The sequence below is a fragment of the Mustelus asterias genome, chromosome 11 (assembly GCF_964213995.1).
Source record: "Mustelus asterias chromosome 11, sMusAst1.hap1.1, whole genome shotgun sequence".
Taxonomy (NCBI): Eukaryota; Metazoa; Chordata; class Chondrichthyes; order Carcharhiniformes; family Triakidae; genus Mustelus; species Mustelus asterias.
In genome coordinates this window covers 98,280,511-98,299,601 of record NC_135811.1, presented here as the reverse complement: position 1 = coordinate 98,299,601, position 19,091 = coordinate 98,280,511, and the positions used below count along the sequence as shown (strand labels likewise).

Genomic DNA, 19,091 nt, shown 5'->3' with positions numbered 1-19,091 from the left:
GCAGTGTCACACTGTCTCACTTCCAACTTTTCTGTTGGAGTCTTGCTGATCCTTGTTTGTCTGTCCATTCTACTGATGTATCTGCCTCTGTTTCTCTTCCCTCTTGTTTGCAGATTCATTTCTTAAGAACTTAAAATATGCTTCCTTTCCTTTTTGCTCTCTCCAACCTTGAGGCTAGTCATTTGATTTATTATTATTGGGATACAGTGAAAAGTATTGTTTCTTGCGTGCTATACAGACAAAGCATACCGTTCATAGAGAAGGAAAGGAGATAGTGCAGAATGTAGTGTTACAGTCATAGCTCGGGTGTGGAGAAAGATCGACTTAGTGCGAGGTAGGTCCGTTCCAAAGTCTGATGGCAGCGGGGAAGAAGTTGTTCTCGAGTTGGTTGGTATGCGACTTTTGTACCTTTTTCCTGACGGAAGAAAGTGGAAGAGAGAGTGTCCGGGGTGCGTGGGGTCCTTGATTATGCTTGGCTGCTATTCCGAGGCAGTGGGAAGTGTAGGCAGTCGATGGACGGGAGGCTGGTTTGCGTGATGGACTGGGCTTCGTTCACGATCCCCTTGTAGTTTCTTGCGGTCCCCGATTTATAAAATCAAGGTTGTTTCGAGTCGGGGCCGTAAGCTGCCTGGAGACAGGGTGGGATTTTGCTGAGCGTTCTGGCTGCTGTGGCTTGGGGCCAGGGAAAGAGAGAGTAAAAAAAAACCTCATTTATTTAGTCTGCATGAAAGAACATTCCATCTGCCTGCCTTAAGGAAAGGAGGCAAACGGGGTGATGGGAGAAGAGGTGGCGAGACCTTGTGGGCCGCGTTTGCTTTCCAGATCCTTGGTTTTTCTATTTTTCTTTCTCCCGCCAAGTATGAAGTCTCCCTTTTTGTTGCTGTTTCACCTGGCCTAAATTGGCACTGGGCCCATGTCCAAACAGCATTGTTGTGGTTCATAAGCGTACCCTATTGGCTGCACACGTCGTATTGGACGGTCATTGGAAAGGAGCTGGGTGTTGTTTTGTAATGTGAAAAAAAGCAGGCACCAAAATTCAATTAACATGGAGTTTTACTGGTGATAGTTATGAGTGAACTTCTCTGTTTGCCCACGTTTCAGTGTCCAATCCATGCACCAAGGAAGTCCAGCGTTGTGTTTATGTATTCTACTTCGGTCTATTTTTTCCAGCTGTGTGTTTCATTTTTTTGGGTTGTTTGTTTTTTTTTTAAGAGGTTCAGTGGGTTCAGAGGCTCAAGGGTTTCTGGTTTCCGTGCATGTTACGAAGGAGTGTAGTCCGAGACAAGGTTGAAGCGAGTAGGAAAGCTCGTGAGATAAATTGATGCACACTCGGACTTTCAAAACCTCTGCACTTTGTGAAGGAGAGTTTGAAGGAAGTAAAGAGTTCCATAGTTTCGAGATCCTGGGAACGTTTTCAACATATATGCCAACAGAAGTTTATTCCCCCACCCCGAGGCCGGATTGTGCTTGTGTGAGCACTTTCCCCACTGATAATAAGATTGCACACTCAGCACGTTTTCCTATTAGTCTGGTCAGAATGTCTCGTTCACTCCCAGCGATATGCTTCCATTTACTTTGAATCAGATAAAGTACTGACACAAAGGCTGGCTGGGGGGAGGGGAGTAGTCTGCAATAGTCTGAATGTATTGACAGTGCTGGGATTCAGACTCTGTGATGCATGACTGTGCTGCATCTGACCCTGGTGACTCACCTCTGAGTCTACGTCTTTGAATGCTGAACTCCTTTTGAGGGCTTTTGTACCGACACGAAGCCTCATAATGATGGGAGCCGTGTGCACCTCTTCACATTGGTGACTCTCAAATTCTCCCAGCACTGTCCTTGCCTGTGTATCGATTTGTAAGCAGCAGTAAGAGAAGACTGAATAACAGAAGACCGTCCCTCACTGCCAGAGAATTCAGTTATTGATGCGCTAAAGGGTTTGTCCTTCAGGTCGATTTTAATCATTCATTTTATTCCTTAGTCTGGTACTGAGAGTTATTAGTGGGGGATGCTATTTCAGTGTGTTCTGCAATTTCTTGTCATCTTCATTGCAGTGGCTAGCGTAGAAGGTCGGTGCTGCAGAATGTTTGGCAGCTGTTGTGCATTGTTTCATTGTCGTTTTATGAAGACACTTGCTTGTGGGTCTCAGTCGTCTGTCCACCTCTGGTTCCACTCATTTGAGGGCCTAATGAGAGAAAGTGGCAATGCTAAAGTAAAGTTTGTTTATTAGTCACAAGAAAAGCTTATGTTAACACTGCAATGAAGTTACTGTGAAATTCCCCTAGTCGCCACAGTCCGGCGCCTGCTCGGGTAAATGCACCTAACCAGTACGTCTTTCAGAATGTGGGAGGAAACCGGAGCACCCGGCGGAAACCCACGCAGGCATGGAGAGAACGTGCAAACCCACACAGACAGTGACCCAAGCCGGGAATCGAACCCGGGTCCCTGGTGCTGTGAAGCAACAGCGCTAACCTCTGTGCTACCGTGCCGCCAGCCTGTGTATCAATGCCTAGTAAGTGTGGGCTTTGGGGAGAGGCATGCAGTTATGATGCAAGTTTAAAGTGTATTTATTAGTGTCACAAGTAGGCTTACATTAATACTGCAATGATTTTCCTGTGAAAATTCTCTAGTCGCCGCACTCGGCGCCTGTTCGGGTACACCGAGGGAGAATTTAGCATGACCAATGCACCTAACCAGCACGTCTTTCGGACTGTGGGAGGAAACCGGAGCACCCGGAGGAAACCCACTCAGATATGGAGAGAACATGCAAACTCCACACAGACAGTGACCCAAGCCTGAAATTGCACCCAGGTCCCTGGCACTGTGAGGCAGCACTGTGCCAGCATGTCACCCCTACAAGGAGTAAATTACCTCGTAATAGAATGAGCACAGTTATACACTTTTTTGTTTACCGTACCCAGATATTTTGACTATCTGCAGTTTATAGTTTAATGTTATAAGTTGGAGCTCGTGGATACAGAATAAATTGCACAATGTGACACAAGATTCAGCATCGGCATTGCTGAGTAATAAGTAGAGTCATTAAAATCTGCTCAATCTAAGGTGGCTTTGAGGCTTCACTTATAGTATCCTCCTGACGTGTGGTGTCAGCTCGGTGCTTCACAGTTCCTTTTTCTGTGTCCTGATTTTAGTTAGCAGAGTGAGGAACTATTCATCGTGTTCCTCACTTTCTCAGAAATACCCGTTGCTTTCTCACCACAGAAATTCTATCTCTGATTCTGTGTAAGTGCAGCAATTCAGTTAGGAACTAAGGCACTGTTCAAATGATCACCAATTTTATTCCTTTCTCTTCTGCCATTTTCTTCCTCTGCTGCTTTTGCTGAGCACATTGAATCCTTGCTGGGCCAGGTTCACTGGAGTCTGGTCTCCTTCTGCATTTTCCAAGTGACCATCCTTCCTTTGTGAGGGTGAAGGTGGAAATTGAGGATGCATCATGGTACCGAGCATCAGGGAAAGACTAAGCCCCACAGTTATGTCAGTCCCAGGACATTGCTGCAGGAGCTCCTCCAGGTAGTGTCCTTGGGTCCAACCATCTTCAACTGCTTAATCAATGACCTTCCCTTCATTATAAGTCCGAACTGGGGATGCTTGCTGATAATTGTATTGTTTGCAACACCTCGGATACTGAAGCAGTCCTTGTCCATATGCAACAAGGCCTGGGCGACATTCAAACTTGAGCCAATAAATGGCAGGTAACATTAATGCCATGCAAGTACCAGACAGTGATCATCTTCAACAGGTGAGAATTTTACCCATCCCCCTTTGACATTCAATGGCATTACCATCGCTAAATGCCCCACCATCAACATCGTTGGTGTTATTTTTGATCACAAACCAAACTGCACCATACAAATACGTTGGTCACGAGCAGGTCAGAGGCTGGGAGTTCTGCAGAGAGTAACTCCCCTTCTGTCTCCTCAAAGCCTGTCCGCCATCTACAAGGCACAAGTCAGGAGTGTGATGAATATCCCCCACTTGTCTGGATGAGTGTAACTCCAATGGCACTCAAGAAGCTCAACACCAGCCCATTTAATTGGCACCCCCCCCCATCACTCTTGATGCAAAGTGGCAGCAATATGTGCCATCTCCAAGATGCATTGCAGCAATTTAGAAAGGCTTCTTCAACAGCACCTTCCAAAATTGCGACCTCTGCCACCTCGAAGAATCATCCCAGCAGAGGCGTGGGAACACCATCATCTGCAAGTTGCTTTCCAAGTCTCTCTCCATCTTGACTATTGCTGGATCTTCGCTATCCTTGGGTCAAAATCCTGAAACGCCCTTCCTAACAGCACTGTGGTTATACCTGGACTGCAGCAATTCAAAAGGGCAGCTCACCATCATTTACTCGAGGGCAACTAGGGATGGGTAATAAGTGGTTACCTGGCCAATAACACCCATATCCTGTGAATGAATAAAGAAAAAGAATCATGCCCTCACCGGATGCAGATATTTGCAGTTAGTGGCTGATAGCTGTCCAAGCTGGGAACCATGGCTGATCATTTTTCTCTCTCCTCAACTCAAGGACTGTCGGACTATCACCGACTGGAGGCAGATTTTGGTGAGAATGAGACGGTTAATCCTGAGACTTTTCCTGAGCTGAGTCTGTATCTCATTCAACTAAGCACTTATGATTTGAATGCTGAAATCCTTGTCCCTCCTAACCTAAGCTAATGGTTCCTTGCCCAGCTCCAGCTGAGGTAGGCAGTTCAATCTGCACTTTTCTATGCGTGTTGGAGTCTGGAACTGTGAATAGTGCTGGTAGAGGCACCAATCCTCTTTCCACTTGGCTGGCCAGGAGTGTCTCCCACTTGTCTCTCCCCCCCCCTTACCAGCTACCATTGGCGTGTGTTGGAAGGATTGACAAGTCGATCTTCAAACTGTTTGACCATGCTATGAATGCACTTTCCTTCATCAAGTCCTCAGGTGGAACTCTTTATGCTTTGAATGATGTGGACTTTGTTGGCGAGGCCAGCATTTGATGCTGATCCTTACTTGCTGTTAAACAGAGTGACTCGTTGGGCTATTTTAGAGAGCATGTTGCTGTGGATCTGGAGTCACATGTAGGCCAGACCAGATAAGGACCAGCAGATTTCCTTCCCTGACGGACATTAGTGTTGATGTGGAGATGCCGGCGTTGGACTGGGGTAAACAGTAAGTTTAACAACACCAGGTTAAAGTCCAACAGGTTTATTATGTGGCTTTTGCTACCAAATAAACCTGTTGGACTTTAACCTGGTGTTGTTAAACTTCTTACGGACATTAGTGAACCAGATGGACTTTTCTGGCAATCACTGAAAGTTTAATCACCATTAATGAGATTAGCTTTGAGTTGAGCTTAAATTCCACCAACTGGAAAGAATTATTAGTTCCAATGTATGAATTCAAGAGAGGAAAAAAATGGTTGGTAGAGTTTAATGAGAACAAGGTTTTTTAACAATTCTGTTTATTTATTAGTCACAAGTCAGGCTTACATTAACACTGCAATGAAGTTACTGTGAAATTCCCCTACTTGCCACACTCCGGCGCCTGTTCGGATCAATGCACCCTAACCAGCACGTCTTTCAGAATGTGGGAGGAAACCGGAGCACCCGGAGGAAACCCACGCAGACACGAGGAGAACGTGCAAACTCCACACAGACAGTGACCCAAGCTGGGAATCGAACCTAGGTCCCTGGCGCTGTGAGGCAGCAGTGCGAACCACTGTGCCAATGGTGTTGTGACCCAAATCCCTAGATAAATGGAAGGAAAAACAGGAATTCACTAGTCTGCAACCAATGCCAGATTGCTGCTGTAGTGCACAAACTTCTGATTTAATGTTTGAGGTTTCAAAGAGGCTTCATTCATGCCGAATATTTGAAATAGAATGTGTGGTGCTTGTGAATGAAACCAATTGCACTGCAAACTAGTGTTTTCCAGTTCTTGTTTCCACTCAATTGCTGTTTAAACACTTGGATGTACCGACAAAAAAAATGGACTCTGTGCAATTTGAAATACTGTGCTAGGTTACAAAAGCAGTATAAAGAGTTTTTGATGTGGTCAGTGACTCCATGAAGTAAATGAGATTTTGTCACTAAAAATCTAAACTTTCATTGACCTTATTACAGAATTGCAGGATGTCCTTCAGTCTTCTTGAATCAAGTTGGATTGTTGCACATTGTAATTAACATAACAAATACTGATTTTTAAAAAAATACTTTTCCAATTCAATCAAATCAAATCCAATTCAGAGTCTCAACAAGTTGAGACATTTCAGATCCAGGCTGACAAGACAGAGCGAGCGACCAAACCACCCTGTCCTGGGCCTGATCTACATGAGCCAAGCTGATTGGAGAAGGGGGAGGTTCCTCCTCCAAGACTTGAGCTCATTTGCATCTTAGCCAAAAGGCCGAGATGCCGCTTTACAAATACTGATATGTTATCTCCTTTTGATGTGTTGACTTATCATTCTCAGATACAGTCCTACCTCCCTCCTCCTTCAGCCATCATCCTTCTCCTCAAAGCCCCTGTTGACAATGTCATCATTGCAAATTACTGCCCCATCTCTTTTGCCCCTCACATCTCAAACAGCTGTCCTCCCAAATTGATTTGATTTATTATTGCCACGTGTACTGGGATACAATGAAAAGTGTTGTTTCTTGCACACTATGCAGACAAAGCATACCGTTCACAGAGTACATAGGGGAGAAGGAGAGGAGAGGGTGCAGAGTGTTAGTCATAGCTAAGGTGTAGAGTAAGATCAGCTTAATGTACGGTAGGTCCATTCAGAAGTCTGATGGCAGCAGGGAAGAAGCTCGGTTGGTATGTGATCCAAGACTCCATATTTGAATTCCTCCGATCAGGTTTTGTGCCGTTGCCACAGTAGTGAAACATATAATAAGGTCTTCTCAAAGTCACAACTGGCATTCTGTGCAACTGAGAAAGGTAAGCTGTTCTTCCGTTTTCCACTTGTGAACTGAAACAGCCCATGTCAGCAGGCTATTTTGTTTGGTCGCTCGGATGGCTGGCATTTGTGGGAACTCAGCACTTTGCATAAAAGTCTCCAATGAATCCTACAGAGAAATTCACGTGATTACATTTTCTGAATATAAAGTACATCTTTGCCAGTAAAAGCTGTCCTAATTTAGTTCAGCAAGAATCTAGTGTGCACAAAAGTTGTACTGCTGGAATTGAACTAGCTGTAGCTTGCCATGCAGTGAACTGCTGCTTTTACAAGAATTGCTGTACCCACTAGCTTGTAAGGTTGTCTGGAACTGAGCTAAACCCCACTGGATAAGTATAAAGTTTATTTATTAGTCAGTGCAAGTAAGGCTTGCATTAACACTGCAATGAAGTTATTGTGAAATTCCCCTAGTCACCACAATTCGGTGTCTGTTCGGGTCAATGCACCTAACCAGCACGTCTTTCAGGATGTGGGAGGAAACCGGAGCACCCGGAGGAAACCCACGCAGACACGGGGAGAACATGCAAACTCCACACAGGCAGTAACCCAAGCCGGGAATTAAACCCGGGTCCCTGGCGCTGTGAAGCAGCAGTGCTAACCACTGTGCTACCGTGCCGCCGTGTGTTCACTATATAAGCTCAACTTCTTTGAAGAAAGAGCAAAGCTCCTACTTCAAGCTAACGTTGGCATCCACCAGAGCCACATATGCTGTGATAATGTCTCATTTGTCCCTGGTATCTTCTAGTCAATAACTTTTCTGAACTGTGCAAAAAGATAATATTGCCCTCATGGACACCCATTGTCAAATCTTGCTAGCTTGTCCATTGTTCATGATGGTGAACTGACCTCACTAGACGAACAGGAGAATCTGCCAACCTCACAATGTCTTCTGCTGAAGGTACTGTCAAGGCCTCTTGGAGACTGCCCGTCCTGTATCATCCATTACATTAATGAAGATTTCAAATAGGGTGGGTGATAATGCAAAGCTGTGCCTCTCTCAATGGAGACGACAGCAAGTTTCCCATCTACTGTTCCTCAGAAGTTGAAGCTGCAGTAAATTTTAAAGAGAATCCAAGATTTGCCATGGTTTTTTTTTATGGTTTCCAACATAACTGGGGAGCTGCCTTGAGTGGCAGATTTTAACCTCAGTAAGAAGTTTAACAACACCAGGTTAAAGTCCAACAGGTTTATTTGGTAGCAAAAGCCACACAAGCTTTCGGAGCTGCAAGCCCCTTCTTCAGGTGCGTGGGAATTCTGTTCACAAACAGAGCATATAAAGACACAAACTCAATTTACATGAATAATGGTTGGAATGCGAATACTTACAACTAATCAAATTGATTAGTTGTAAGTATTCGCATTCCAACCATTATTCATGTAAATTGAGTTTGTGTCTTTATATGCTCTGTTTGTGAACAGAATTCCCACTCACCTGAAGAAGGGGCTTGCAGCTCCGAAAGCTTGTGTGGCTTTTGCTACCAAATAAACCTGTTGGACTTTAACCTGGTGTTGTTAAACTTCTTACTGTGTTTACCCCAGTCCAACGCCGGCATCTCCACATCAGATTTTAACCTCACCATGGGGCACACGGTGGCACAGTGGTTAGCACTGTTGCTTCACAGCGCCAGGGACCCAGGTTCGATTCCCAGTCTGTGTGGAGTTTGCACGTTCTCCCCATGTCTGCATGGGTTTCCTCCGGGTGCTCTAGTTTCCTTCCGCAGTCTGAAAGACATGCGGGTTAGGTGCATTGACCCGAACAGGCGCCAAACTGTGGCGACTAGGGGAATTTCACGGTAACTTCAATGCAGTGTTAATGTAAACCTTACTTGTGACAAATAAATAAACTTTGCTTTCTTCAACTTTGTTAAAAGTTCATGTAGGCTGCTTTCCCCTGATCCTTATGAGGTTCCACAATCCTGTACAAGACTAAAACATGCTCAACTTGAGAGAGTAAAATCCAAGCTATTCCCTTTCAATTGCTCTTAGCTTCCAAATCGTATATATCTTGTGACAACCCAAAGAAGCACCTCTTGAGTGCCTTTGTTCGCATTTGGATTCCTCAAGTCTCTCTGACATGACAGAAACTACGGTTGGAGTCTAGATCGCCGAGACTAGGCTGGTCAGAAAATCAGCCAACAGAATCATCTGAGAAGGGGCATTTTCTTCAGCTGCTGAAGGGTAATCTCCAAGGAGAATTGCCAGATACCTCTTTTCCTACTCTATCTCTCACACACACAACCTTACAGAAAAGCCCAATTAAGTTCTCATCTTTTTTTATTTGTTCGTGGGATGCGAGCATCGCTGGCTGGGCATTTGAGTCAACCACATTGATGTGGCTCTGGAGGCACATGTAAGCCAGATCAGGTAAAGATGGCAGACTTCCTTCCCTAAAGGACATTAGTCAGTTTTTATGACAATCAATAATGGTTTCATGGTCATCATTAGACTTTTAATTTCAGATTTAAAAAAAAATTGAATTCAAATTTCACCACCTGCCGTGGTGGGATTCTAACCCGGGTCCCCAGAACATTACCCTGGGCTTCGGGATCACTAGTCCAGCGACAATACCATTATGCCATCACCACCCCTACTATGTACTTTCCAGCTGATTCATTCACTTTTTTAATGCTGTGACTGATTATTGCCATCCTGAGATTCGCAAACCGCGCAGGTCAGTTGTTGTAGCCTCTTGTTTTTTTTTAAAAACAGATTTATTATTTCATTATTTTCTCTCTCTGCGCCCCACCCCCAAAACCCTGAAGTATATATCTTAGTCTAACCACTAGTAAATGGCATGCTAATTTTTATTTCAAATGTTTTCCTTCCTTTTGGTGGAAGATCTACATTTTGTTGACATAGTATTATTCTGTGGAACTGCAGACCAAACCCACATCCTGATTTTGGCACAGAACGTGGGAGAGCTTAAACATGACATGCCAAAAGTTTGCCTCCATTATATTTTCTGATGCCTTGGTTGTCACGAGAGGTGGAAAATGGCCATACATTAAATCCATCAGTTGGGAGCTCCCTTTCTGTGTTAAGCTCCAAATTGTTTGGGTCTTTTCTCTCTAGGAGCATATGAAATTTGCTTTTGTTCCATTTTTAAAGTTTATTTATTAGTCACAAGTAAGGCTTACATTAACACTGCAATGAAGTTACTGTTAAAATACCCTAGTCGCCACACTCCGGCACCTGTTCGGGTCAATGCAGCTAACCCCCCAGCACACATCTCAGACCGTGGGAGGAAACCAGAGCACCCGGAGGAAACCCACGCAGACACGGGGAGAACATGCAGACTCCGCACAGACAGTGACCCAAGCCGGGAATCGAACCCGGGTCCCTGCCGCGGTTTGCTGTGGCTTCTCACTAGCAACTATCTCGATCTGTTCGGGTATTAGAAATTCAAACTATCACAAGGGCAAATGATTTTGGATGGCACCATGCAAATATTCGCCCTCTTGGTATGATTTGTGGCCTGAGTACCACAGCTTTGCATAACGAAAGCTAATGACCCACGTGAACATAGTAAGTGTTTTTTATCTTTCAAACTGTTACAACAGATCAGTTGTCGTCGTCACGGTGCATTCCTGGTTTTTATTTATTTTGAAAATAATGTAAAAATAGCAGCCAGTATGTTTGGGATTCTGGCATGTTCAGTCGTGTCTTTGCTCAGAGCCACAATAGAAAGCGCTCCCAGCAAAGTGTGTTGAAACATCCTCTTAAGTTGTGTGCCAAACACATCTCTTCCCCCCCCCCCCCCCCGCCCATCCCCTACCCCTAACCCTTCCACTACCCCACTCACTGTGCCTCTGGACTAGCTTAAAATCTGCTACATGGCTAACTTTTTCCAGTTCTTATGAAAGGTCCGAACACTAGCTAACTCTCCACAAATGCTGCATGCCCTGACGAGTATTTTGAGCATTTGTTTTCATTTTGCTTTAAGCAGTCTGGTTATTTTCATTGTTCCTTTGATGGGAACAGGAAAAGAAAGGCGTTGTTCGACAAGACATTGTGGGGGTTGGTTTGTGTAGCTTGGTCCCAGTTTCCATTCCCAGCCTGCTGAGCCTGGGAATCTCTCTCTCCCATTTCTTGGCCCCTTGGGTAGCGAGGGAAAGGCCGCACACACAGCTGATGCTCCTAAACATTATCTGTTGACCCCTGTGTATCTATGTAGATTTGGTTAGGGCACATTGGCCGCGATTCTCCCATCCCGCTCCCCAAACCTTTTAGTGCAGCGGGGCAGGAGATTGGCTGATTCGTGGGGTTCGTGCCGTAATAGCGTCTCCCAGCACCGGATTTCCGACGGCATCTGCTCCGTGCCGGAAATTGGCGGGGAGGCACAAAGACTGTGAACATGGTTGTTTTAATCTCATTTAAATGAGATTAGCGAGCCTGGGACTTTGCCCCAAGGGGCAAAGTGCTAATGTGCAGGGACAGCTTGACACTGCCCATCGGGTATGGGGCAGCTCCAAGAGGGTGGGGCATATGGGGGCAGGGCCGAGGGGCCAATCGGTGGGGAGGTCCCATTGCCATTCTGCATAGGGATCAGTGGGGGAATGAGGGGGGGGGGGCAGCTGGGGGGCAGCGATTGGGTCAGCACTGCGGGTGGGGTAACTAGGGGGGCAGAATTGGTGGTGGGGGGTGCTGGAGATTGGGGGAGGGATGGGGGAGCATGGTTGGGACTCAGCCCGGGGATGGTCGGTGGGGGGGGGGGCAGCAAACGAGCTGGCCAGTAATCGGGAGGCCATAAGTCCGGGGCCGCGGCGCATTCGCCAATCTCAGTGCTGACAGATCGGCGCATGTGCAGTGGCCCACTCAGCATGCTGATTCCAACCCCTCCAGCGGGAATTGCCCCGCCCCCCTGGAATCTAATGATATTCACGCTGGCGGCCTCTGCAGTGCACAGAGGGTGGGAGATTCTTCTCTGAACTCCCGCTGAAAAAACCAGCGTGAATTACTCCAGTTTTCATGCGAATTCAACACTTGGAATTTATGTGGGAGAATTCCGCCCAGTGCGTCAGACTTCATACTCGGTGTAATTAAATATCTTGCCTGCCGTCTGAAAGGAGGAATGGATAGTGGGGCAAAGCAGTAGAGGATGAATAGTGCCAACAAATCATTCGGCTGCAAGAAGTCATCATTTTAAGGGGTTGGGGGGGGGTGATGTCACTGGTAGCAAGAAGAGTTTTTAAAAAGCAAAAGGTTGAAAGTTTAGATGTTTTTTGTTTAGCTATCAGCCTGAGGAATTCATTCTCTTTTGCTAGGCTATATGAAGTGTCAGGATGCATTTGAGCGTAACATCCAGACTAACCCAGCTTCTTCAGTGGGCCAATAAAACGGATACAGTTTCCTGGAGCAGAATGTTCTAGTTGTTGCGAAATCCTTTACTTTGGTTCCCTTTGCTTCTGAAACGTACAAATTCACATTTGATGAATCAACTTAATAGACACTGAGTTAGCAAGCTAGCTTCAGAATTCCGTTATATTCTAAGTCGTCTTCTGCTTTGGCCATTGTTTAGTTATTAAAGGATAATGTATGTATTAATTACTCTTTTAAATCCGATTAGAACAAAAACCATGACAAGATGCTGTATATGGATGATTTGATTTGATTTATTGTCACATGCATTAGTATACAGTGAAAAATATTGTTTCTTGCACGCCATACAGACAAAGCATACCATTCATAGAGCAGGAAAGGAGAGGTGCAGAATGTAGTGTTACAGTCATAGCTAAGGTGTAGAGAAAGATCAATTCAATATGCGATAGGTCCATTCAAAAGTCTGATGGCAGCAGGGAAGAAGCTGTTCTTGAGTCGGTTGGTTCATGACCTCTGACTTTTGTATCTTTTTCCTGACGAAAGAAGGTAGAAGAGTGTGTGCCCGGGGTTGGTGCTCAGTGGGATGAGAGTTTGCATCTTAATTTCTTAAAAGGTATGTATTACTGGTTACAGGAGTGAGATTTTAAAATTCTGCTCTTCAAACTTCCTGAGCTCAGAGGATACGAAAAAAAAATGCCCTCGTGAGGTTAGACCTCCCTGCGTCGATCACTAGTTTCCCAGGAATAGAACTTTGAAGAGCTGAGGCTTTCAAGTTTTGGGGAAGTGGGAGGACGCTAAAGGGAGGAGAATGGTGCATGAAAGTGGATAGGTTAGAACTGCTGGAGGTGTTTGCCCTAGAGAAAAGAAGGTTGAGAGGAGATTTGATAGATTCATTTGATAACGTCAGATCTGGATGGAATAGATTGGGAGAAACCATTGGTGGAAGGGGTGCAAATCTGTTGACACTAATGACAAAAGATCAAATGGTGACATGAGGGATTACTTACGAACACAACCAGTAGTTAGGATCCGGAATGCACTCTCTGAGAGTGATGGAGGTAGATTCAATTTAAAAGTTTATTTGATTTGATTTATTATTGTCACTTGCATTAGTATACAGTATTGTTTCTTGCGTGCTATACAGCCAAAGCATACCGTTCATAGAGAAGGATAGGAGAGAGTGCAGAATGTAGTGCTACAGTCGTAGCTAGGGTGGAGAGAAAGATTAACTTAATGTGAGGTAGGTCCATTCAAAAGTCTGACGGCAGCAGGGAAGAAGCTGTTCTCGAGTCAGTTGGTACATGACCTCAGACTTTTGTATCTTTTTCCCGACAGAAGAAGATGGAAGAGAGAATGAGAAATAAAAGTTTATTAGTGTCACAAGTCGGCTTACATTAACACTGCAATGAAGTTACTGTGAAAATCCCCTAGTCACCACACTCTGGCACGTTCGGGTACACTGAGGGAGAATTTATCATGGCCAATGCACCTAACCAGCACATCTTTTGGACTGTGGGAGGAAACCGGAGCACCCAGAGGAAACCCACACAGACACGGGGAGAATGTGTAGACTCCGCATAGACAGTGACCCAAGCCGGGAATCAAACCCGGGTCCCTGGCGCTGTGAGGCAGCAGTGCTAGCCACCGTGCCACCCCTAATTATGGCTTTCAAAAGGAAATTGGATAATCCGTTGAATAGAAAAAATTTGCGGGGCTGTGGGAAAAAGTGTAAGGGAATGTGACCAGCTGAGTTGCTTGTGCAGAGAGCTAACATGAGCATAATGGATTCCGTATTGTAACCATTCTATGATTCTAAGAAGGGAAAATCATATGGTGAGACATCTTGCAGACTCCCTTCATCACATTTCCTGGCCTAGGGACAGCATGACACTGGTAGAATTGATCCTCAGTTCTTTAATGATCCTAAGTGAAGTTTGCATAGTTCAGCTGCATACATTAAGGATGTTTGCGAAAACTGTATGAATCATTGCGGACTTCTTTCACACAATTGAATCCCATGCTAAAGGTAATGACTCTTGGGCCGAGGGCACAGTTAACGTTTTGCTGCTGACAGGCAAAGTACTCGCTGTTAAATCAACAATCCAACTAAGAGGGCTTCTCTTTTTTTTTATTCATTCATGGGACATGTGCATCACTGGCTGGCCAGCATTCATTGCCCATCGCTAGTTGCCCAAGGGGCAGTTGAGAGTCAACCACATTGTAGTCAATCACATGTAGGCCAGACCAGGTAAAGACGGCAGATTTCCTTCCCTAAAGGACATTAGTGAACCAGATAGGTTTTTCCGACAATCGACAATGGTTTCATGGTCATCAGTAGATTCTTAATTCCAGATATTTTTTATTGAATTCAGATTCCACCATCCTGCCATGCGTTCTCCCCATGTCTGCATGGGTTTCCTCCAGTTCCCTCCCACAGTCTTAAAAACTGCTGGTTAGGTGCATTGGCCATGCTAAATTTTTCCTCCGTGTACCCGAACAGGTGCCAGAGTGTGGCAACTAGGGGACAGTAACTTCATTGCAGTGTTAATGTCAGCCTACTTGTGACACTAAGAAATAAACTTTTGATAAAACTTGTTGAAAAATTTTGCTGACATTTATGAAAACTAATAAAGTGGACACTTAATAAAAAGTGCATTTTTTTTCTAATTAGTCTTAGTGAAATATGTTGACATTTTTCTACATACAAAACACTGGATAGGTGCTGGTTGTTTTGCCATGTATCCTGCAACCCTTTGTAGTAATCCAAATGTAGCTCCATTTCTCCCTTGCACAATATGTTTTGATCAGGGAGGCGTCCTGTAGCCTCATTTGCTACCTTGATCCCCACCTTAAAGCAGTGCGCATGCTTGTCTAAATTTATGTAAGGGAGTTGCTTAACAGGACTGCAGGTTGTAAACATTGTATTCTTGAGGTGTAAGAAGTTAAATAATTTATGGCTTTAAGGAATTAAGTCAAACTTTTTGGTTGTGCAGTGCAGTTTGTACATGATACACACTGCAGCCATGATGTGCTGGTGGTGAATGAGGTGCCAATCAAGCAAGCTACGGATGGTGTTGAACTTCTCGGGTCTTATTGGAGCTGCACCCATCCAGGCAGCTGGGGAGTATTCAGTTGTATCCCTGACTTGTGCCTTCTAGATGCTGGGAAGGTTTTGTGGAATAGGAAGGTGAGTCATTCACTGCGGAATATCAAGCCTCTGATCTTGGTCTTGCAGCCAGAGTATTTAGATAGCTTGTCCATTTTAAGTTCCTGGTCAGTGGAGACCCCCAGCATTTTGATGGTGGTGGATTTGATGATTGTAAGGACATTGAATGTCAAGAAGAGGTGATTAGACACTTTCCTGTTGGAGATAGTCATTGCCTGGTGCTTGTGTTGCACGAATTTCATTGCAGTGTTAATGTAAGTCTACTTGTGACTAATAAATAAACTTTGCTTTAAATCTTACTTGCCATTTAACCCAAGCCTGAATGTTGGACAAACCTTGCTGCATGTGGATATTCATTGCTTCTGTATCTGATGAGTTGCGAATGGAATTGTACACCACGCATGCATCAAAAAAAGTCCCCATCTCTGACCTTGTGATGGAGAAGGCCATTGATGAAGTAGCTGAAGATGGTTGGGCCTAGGACGCTATGCTGAGGAACTTCTGCAGCGATGTCCTGAGACTGAACTGGTTGGCTGCCTTCAACCACAGCTAATGAGTTTTGTATGAGGTATGACTAGCCAGTGGAGTGTTCCCCCGATTCCCATTGACTTTAATTGTGCCAGATGAGTGTAGCCTGATTCTTTCTGTAGATGCTGATGAGGCATTTATAACAATAGAGTGGCCTTTGTTGCAAGGGATACTGGAAGTTTGGGAAAATGTTTTCCCAGCTCTAATAGGACTATCGGCTTCAGTGGGATAGTGGTGGCTGTTGATGGTTCCTGCTTTTTCTTCATTCTGAATGTTTTTTTTTAAAAAAGCAGCAACTCTATTGCACATAACTCTTTAAAAGATACTATTGCAAAAAATCATTGATGTGCGAAGGATTTTTCTGACATGGGTTTATTTATAATGATGCTACGGTTTTCTTTGTGTCAAAACTTCATCCCTCCCTTCATATTTTCTCCTCTCTCTCTCTGCAATGGGGGGCCTGTTGCCACTTCTGGCAACAGATGATGTGGTCTCAGACCTTGGCTTAAGGCTGTTTCATAAAGGGATCCAGACCAGATAGCTAATCCAGTTTATCCTCGGGTAGAAAGCATCGGTGGGTGACGTGAGTTAACACTGGCAAATCGCCATGTGCCTGCCATGGCGATGATACTTCGGTGAGCCTCGTTGCCCAGTGTACTGGGAAAACAGAAATTGCTTTCTTTCTAACTTTATATTCTAATTTTTTTTTAAACGTAGCTGGTTTTTCATAATCTGATTTGAATACTGGGATAGATCATGATAGTCAAACCTGTACTTGGTGCATTCAAGGAATGGGGCGGCACGGTAGCACAGTGGTTAGCACTGCTGCTTCACAGCGCCAGGGACCTGGGTTCGATTCCCGGCTTGGGTCACTGTCTGTGCGGAGTTTGCACATTCTCCCCGTGTCTGCGTGGGTTTCCTCCGGGTGCTCCGGTTTCCTCCCACAGTCCAAAGATGTGCAGGCTAGGTTGATTGGCCGTGCTAAATTGCCCCATGGTGTCCCGGGATGCGTAGGTTAGTGGGGGGATATGGGGGTAGGGCCTGGGTGGGATTGTGGTTGGTGCAGACTCGATGGGCCGAATGGCCTCTTTCTGCACTGTAGGATTCTATGAAACAAGTGGAAGAGATGAGAGAGTGACGGTTAATCTCAGATTATAAACTCATTCAGTTGTTACCGCATCAGGAGACCGTTCAGTATAATGGTTTTGTGCATTAGAATTCAATACTTGGGGTGGGTTTTTTTTTTGGTGCAGGATCAATGCTGATTTCTAAAGCAAACTGCTCCATTCTGAAAGCTTGTATGTTCTCAGCAGTCCTAATCTCAGGTTGCTGCCGCGCAGCTCTGCTGTGTCTCCCCTTTTCCCTCCGATTATGGTTGTATGGGCACATTGTCTTTAGGAATTTTGGATTTGGAAACCAAGAGCTGCTTACAAAGCAGCAACTCTTTTCACAGAGTATCCAAGGTAATGGCTGGCATGGGAGTCGACTGTGAACTTTTACAATAGAGCAGATTCCTGAGAGTTTCAGAAGAATGATTCCTGTGTAAGAAATGTCTGCCTGTTACTTAGCCTTGTGTAGGTCTGGCGTTAATCCATTCCCAGAGCCAACCAGACAGTTTGTTTTACAGAGTGAAGTATATCCACCAGTTGTATCTTTGGCTTACTTTCCAAGTTTGTGGCTTACTTTTCAAGTTTGTGCTGGATGCATAAAATTTAACACGGGGATTACTTAAAACTTCTTTGAGATTATTTAAGTCTGTAAGCAGTTTTGGACTCAAACAGCAGCTGGGTTGCTCTTGCCATCTTTTTTTAAAATTTGTGTATCGGACACCATTCTCAGTGTTCCAGGTTGTGAAATGGCCAGTGAGGTGTGTGAAATACAGATTTTGGAAGAGAAAGCACGGAGTCGTATTCTAGTTTTTCTTTTGAGAACGGAATCTGACACGACTGTTCTTGCTGCCTGTGAAACTGGATCAAGCAGTTTGATCTTAAAATGGTGGCTCTCATTGGAATGAAATGCAGTTTCACTTGTAAGTTTTGCAAATCATTTTGAAGATGGTGATTGGTTTTAATTTGGCAAATTGGTAAAATCTAGTTCGAAATGAGGAATGCAGTTCCTTGAGAACTAAAATCTTGAAGACAATCCTAGCTTCTTATGAGAGCATTCTGTAGCTGTTATTATCATGGACCATGACTCTTTTTGGTCTAAATTTCTGCACTTGCACTGAATATAATGTAGGCTAGAGTTCTAGTCCAGTGAACCTATCTGTTTGAGGTTGACTTTGAAGCCATGAGTACATGGGGCATGTCACAGCTTGTGCGTTCAGAATATTAAAAAAATGCCTCTGTTCCTTTCGTGATAACAGGATATCTCAAATATGCTTTCCAGCCAATGATGTAATTTTGAAGTTTTTTGCATGCATGCAAACATGTGATACTTGTCCCTCCCTGTGTTACGGTACTCGGCTTCCCCCGGAAACCTTGTGCTTTTTATCTGTACGTTTTTCTAAAACTTCCATGGCAGAGAATTAGAATGGTTGCTGCTTGTTTGAACTCAGCCCAGGCCAGCGTGATAAAGGTTTGCTGGCTGCAAGAGCCCTGTGTCATGTCCATAGTCCAGTTCTAATTGCTTGAATCTAGTCCAAGGCCAGCACAGTGTTGGATGTGGAAAATTGAAATCGTACAGCAGGTGAGATCTGGCTAGTTTGTGATTTACAAAAAAATGTCTGGGCTCCTTTGTCAGGGACTTAGTTTGCATCCAACCACCAGAGTGGCTGAATGTGGAAAGTTTTATTTTTCATTCCCTCATCCTTTTGTTTGTAACCTCGATGAGTGTAACATTCAGTCACTGAATTTGTTAAGTGGGCAGCAAAACCACTGTCGGGTTCAAAGATTGTGGGCGGGTTGAAAGGATGAAAGGACTTTAACCTGGTGTTGTTAAACTTCTTACTGTGAAAGGATAAAGACATGGCTGATTTTGGACTCGAATCTAAAATATGAAGATAGACTGTAAACTAAATTTCTTTCAGAGGTTTTTTTTAAAAGAAAATAAGATTGGACAACATATTTTCAGCCTCACAAATGGTGAATGCAGTGCAAAATAATGGATGTAAGTGGG

General features: G+C 44.5%; 1 protein-coding gene across 4 annotated transcripts in view; it reads left to right on the top strand.

Moving 5' to 3' along the window:
• The first annotated feature begins 1,829 nt into the window (after nt 1–1,829).
• Nucleotides 1,830–19,091, top strand: part of LOC144500713 (ORM1-like protein 3) — a 40,713-nt gene continuing 23,451 nt past the window's right edge. The window contains exon 1 of one of the 4 annotated variants that reach the window (XM_078224048.1): nt 1,830–1,950. Coding sequence is in view for 2 of the 4 variants with exons in the window: in XM_078224045.1 (XP_078080171.1) it covers nt 18,636–18,662 (27 nt within the window). In the remaining 2 variants the exon portion in view is untranslated. Of the gene's footprint in view, nt 1,951–15,268; nt 15,468–18,490; nt 18,663–19,091 lie in introns of those variants that run through there. The other 3 variants (XM_078224049.1, XM_078224045.1, XM_078224046.1) reach the window with 3 other exon arrangements.